The 4799-nt window shown below is 32.0% G+C and overlaps 1 protein-coding gene across 2 annotated transcripts; it reads left to right on the forward strand.

Moving 5' to 3' along the window:
- Positions 1-1352: 1352 nt before the first annotated feature.
- On the forward strand, positions 1353-4025 carry LOC136852744 (uncharacterized). Of its 2 annotated transcripts, none has more exons than XM_067127650.1 (2): positions 1353-1657; positions 1961-4025. In XM_067127650.1, exon 2 carries the CDS (start codon positions 2284-2286, stop codon positions 3253-3255), a length of 972 nt encoding a protein of 323 aa, XP_066983751.1. In that variant the 5' UTR covers positions 1353-1657; positions 1961-2283; the 3' UTR covers positions 3256-4025. Both variants share the same exon structure in this region, with proteins under 2 accessions (XP_066983751.1, XP_066983752.1).
- The last annotated feature ends 774 nt before the right edge of the window (positions 4026-4799 follow it).

Consider the following 4799-nt stretch of genomic DNA (forward strand, 5'->3'; position numbering starts at 1 on the left):
TAAAATCTGGAAATAGCCCCTGCAATAATAATAACAGAAAGCATTTCCATTAAACAAGCTTAGTTCTTCCAATATGTAATGTCTGCGTTACTCTAATTCATTGTGATTTAAAATAACATTTACTTGATTTAATCTGTAATACTCTTAAAATACGGTTTTATTCAAAGTTTCTGTTAACTTATGTTCAGGGTTTCATATTATTATTTAACCGCAGAGACTCTATTTTTAAGTGTATTTAAGTAATTCCATTTGAAATAAATCTGGGTGAACGTGCATATACCTTTAAAGAGGCTTTTCAAATGAAGTTTCAATATAGCAGCAAATATTGAGAGCTATTTTCACAAACATGGACAGCATTTTTCGTCTCCTTGAGTAAATTTAATACTACAAATGACATTATTATATCTCTTACCTTAAAAGTTTAATTTATGTGTTTGTGTTCAACACAGAATAATAGATGACACAGGGAACATTTTTACAATTTTTAAGTCTTATTTTCTCTGGCGGTTCCAAGTTTCTGTCCTCTAGTTCCCCTTTTATTACCCAACTTTAATTCTTCTCTTTTCATTTGTTTTCATTATCTGCATATCTTAATTTTTGTTCCAGACTCATTTTCTTCGTCTACTTTCAAAAGTTTTTGTCTTTACATAATTTGTGAATCCTAATCACGCCACTGCTTCATAGATAACAGATATTCAATTCGTCTTTTGTCATTTATTTCCTCTCTACTCTGCAGTTCTTAGTTCATATGGATAAATAACATCTAAGATTATATATATATATATATATATATATATATATATATATATATATATATATATATATATATATATATATATATATATATATATATATATATATATATATATATATATATATATATATATATATATATATAGATAGATAGATAGATAGATAGATAGATAGATAGATAGATAGATATACAGATATATAATATATATAGATATACATATATTTAATATGAGGGTTGGTGATTTTTTTTTTTTTTTTAAATAAAAAAAATCCGAATTTTTTTATTTAAATCAGATTTTTTTTATTTAAATCAGATGTTTTTATTTGTTTTTATTAATCAGCATAAAAATAATTGGAACTCTCTCTCTCTCTCTCTCTCTCTCTCTCTCTCTCTCTCTCTCTCTCTCTCTCTATATATATATATATATATATATATATATATATATATATATATATATACATACTATACATTAGTTTAAAACACATTTTGGAGTTTTTTTTACGGAATGTTGCATCATCTCTCACTTGGTTACAACGTGTTTGATCCTGTCAAGCAGCCCAGTAGCCACTGGCCAGGATTGCATCATCTCTCTGTCCTGTTCCCGTATATATCATGTTAGGACTGTGCAGTGTAGTAGTTTGGGTGTTACAGCCACTCATTCCTGAGCAAACTGCAAGATCGTAAAGATGTCACTGACCACAAGGCTTAATGTATCTGGTAGGAAGAGTGATCCAGTGTGGGAACATTTTAACAGAATCCCTTCAAAGTCTGGGAAAGGATGGAGAGCTATATGCAAACAGTGTAAACTTGAGCTACAGGGAATAGTAGCAAGACTGAAGTCTCACAGAGAAAAATGTCAGCAGCTTCAAACTGAATTATCAGAAGAGGATTTGGATGATCCAGGTAAGATTGAAAATCACTACCTATTCTTGTTGCATTATAGTCAAATGGAGTTTAAAAAAAATGGTTTTTCGTTGAAAAAAAGGCGCCCCCCCCTTTTTCCCCTTTACTTTCACTGTTTGTACTAATGTGCTTCCTGAATAAGCAAGGGTCTGAAAACCCCACCTCATCTTTCTATAAAGTTCTTCTCATGAGAAACCAAGGACTACCATACCATGCTGTATCTGTTGTCTCCGTGCTATGAGAAAACGTAATTTTGATACTTCAGTAGAAGTTGCATCCTATCAACTTGGGTTTCTTTTTCAGAAAGTGTACCTATTACATCAACTTCAACACCGCTGACTCCAAAGGTGCCTCAAAGAAGTGTTGCAACTCCAGCATTACAGAAAGAAAGTCTAACTTCTGCCACAATTTCTTCAAAGCGTAAAGCAGCAACTTTGGACACATTTGTTACAAAGACAACTTCTTATGAAAAAGCAAACCTTGATGAAGAAGTCGCTAAGATGGTCTTTGCAACCAACTCTTCATTTAGATTGGTAGAACATCCTCAGTTTTGTAAAATGGTTGGGAAGTTGAGGCCAGGATACACTCCTCCAACAAGATAAGAAATTGCAGGCAAATTCCTACCCATGGTATATGAGAAAGAATGTACAAAGTGTGCCACAAAGCTGAAGGATGAAATTGTATGTCTGTCTTTAGATGGATGGTCTAACATTCACAACGAGCCTATTATATGTGCTACTGTGACAACCTCAAACGGCCATATATATCTAGTGGATACAACAGACACAAGTGGCCAGCCTCATACTGCTGAATATCTAGCAGAGCTCTCAGAATCGGTAATTCAGAAGTGTAAAGAAGAACTTGGTTGCCATGTTGGTAGCGTTGTGACCGATAACGCAGCTAATGTAAACAAAATGAGGAAACTGTTAGAACACGGGAATGAACTGAAGCTGGTGACCTATGGCTGTACTGCACAAATTCTGAATCTTCTGGCTCGCGATCTGGAAATTGGCAATATTAAAGAACATGTGGTGTACATAGTAAAATACTTTAGAAACAATCACTATGCTTCTGCAAGATACCGCCAGGAAGGTGGGCAACGTCTTGTTATGCCGCAGGACGCAAGATGGAATACCATGTGTAACTGTCTGAAGATATACATAAAGAACTGGCCAGTTCTCATGACAATTTGGGAAGTTGATAGAGAGCAGATTGATGTCAGAGTTAGAGAGATGGTATCTAACTTAACACTGAAGCGGTCAGCAGAGAACTTACTTGCACGACTAGAACCAATAGCTGTGGCTTTAGACATAGTACAGAATGATAAATGTACAATTGCTGAAGCAGTGAACATTTGGAAAGAATTAATCACAACTTTATGCAATGACAGAGATGCAGTAACTGCTGCAAAAAAGAGGTTTGACCAAGTCATAACTCAAGCTCATCTTCTTGCAAACCTGATTCATCCTTCCTTTCAAGGAAAATTGCTTAGTGCAGAAGAAGTGAATAATGCCATGGACTATGCCAATGAAAAGTTTCCCTCACTTGTCCCAGTCATCATGAAATTACACCAAATCGTCTCCTTTCCATTCGTATAAGTTTAGTGATTCTGTCACCAGGTGTAATTCAGCTGCTGAATGGTGGAGGACACATTCAAGTGTGTTGGATAGTGATGTAATTTCAGCAGTACAACAACTACTGTCTGCAGTGGCTTCTTCATCAGGGGTTGAACGAATTTTTTCAAGCTATGGTATTGTACATTCAAAACTAAGGAACCGGCTGGGGACAGAAAAAGCAGCAAAACTGGTGTTTTGGTTTAAAATCATGAATACACACAAAATGGATGTATTTGATGATACTAATGACCAGGATGCCTAAAAGAACCAAACTTATTGTCATAAGAATTAAAAACATTATTTTTTAAAGATTTTTAATTTCAATTTCAAAGAATTGTTATGAACTACGTTTCAAAGAAGTGTATCATTATCTTTCGAAGAAGGCTTCTTTTCCAGTGTAAATTCAATGTACTTTTTTTTTAAATACAGGCTATGATAATTTTATTTTTTAAATTCATTACTTCAGGAAATAAGTACAGTTCGTTATAAGTAAACCTCTTTGATTTCATTTTTTTAATAGCATGTGGAATTTTTTATTTTTTTGTTACACTGTATTGTAAAAGGAAGTGCTTTAGTATTGTACTCCTCAGAAACCAGTACAGTTCTTTACGAGTAAAATCCTTTGATTTAATGGACTGTGGAAATTTTTTTGTATTGTAAAAGGGAGTTTTTAATGTTCTATTCCTCAGAAATATATCAAGTAGGTGTAATTATGTGTTTGTTTTCACATGTTTCCTTTAAATTCCATGTTGGTTGGGACAGAAGTAAATATTGATTTAAATCAATGCTTTTTTTTTAAATCATTTGATTTAAATCTTGATTTAAATCACTGATTAAAATCAACATGATTTAAATCGGCCAACCCTGTATAATATATATATATATATATATATATATATATATATATATATATATATATATATATATATATATATATATATATATATATATATATATATATATATATATAGGAGATGTTATTTACCCGTTCAAACTAAGAACTAGAGAATAAAGTGGGAATAAATGACAAAAAGGAATCGGATATCTGTCATCTATGAGGAAGTGGCGTGATTAGGATTCACAAATTATGTAAAGAAGAAAACTTTTGAAAGTAAACGAGGAAAATGCGTCTGGAACAAAAATTAAGATATGCCATTAATGAAAACATGAAAAGAGAAGAATTGGAACCGCCAGAGAAAATAAGATTTAAAAAGTGTAAAAATGTTCCCTGGGTAATATATGTATGTATATATATGTATATATATATGTATATATATATATATATATATATATATATATATATATATATATATATATATATATATATATATATATATATATATATATATATATATATATATATATATATATATATAATCCACACATCGGAGGGCACTATAGTAGGCAGGAGAAGGGAGCAGGAACACATACAGATCCAGTATATACATACATTTATTTGTCTACGCGTTTCTTGACCCGTGGTCACATCATCAGGACATCATCTAGTTATAAATTAAAAAGGGTTG

The sequence above is a fragment of the Macrobrachium rosenbergii genome, chromosome 26, assembly GCF_040412425.1.
Source record: "Macrobrachium rosenbergii isolate ZJJX-2024 chromosome 26, ASM4041242v1, whole genome shotgun sequence".
Lineage (NCBI taxonomy): Eukaryota > Metazoa > Arthropoda > Malacostraca > Decapoda > Palaemonidae > Macrobrachium > Macrobrachium rosenbergii.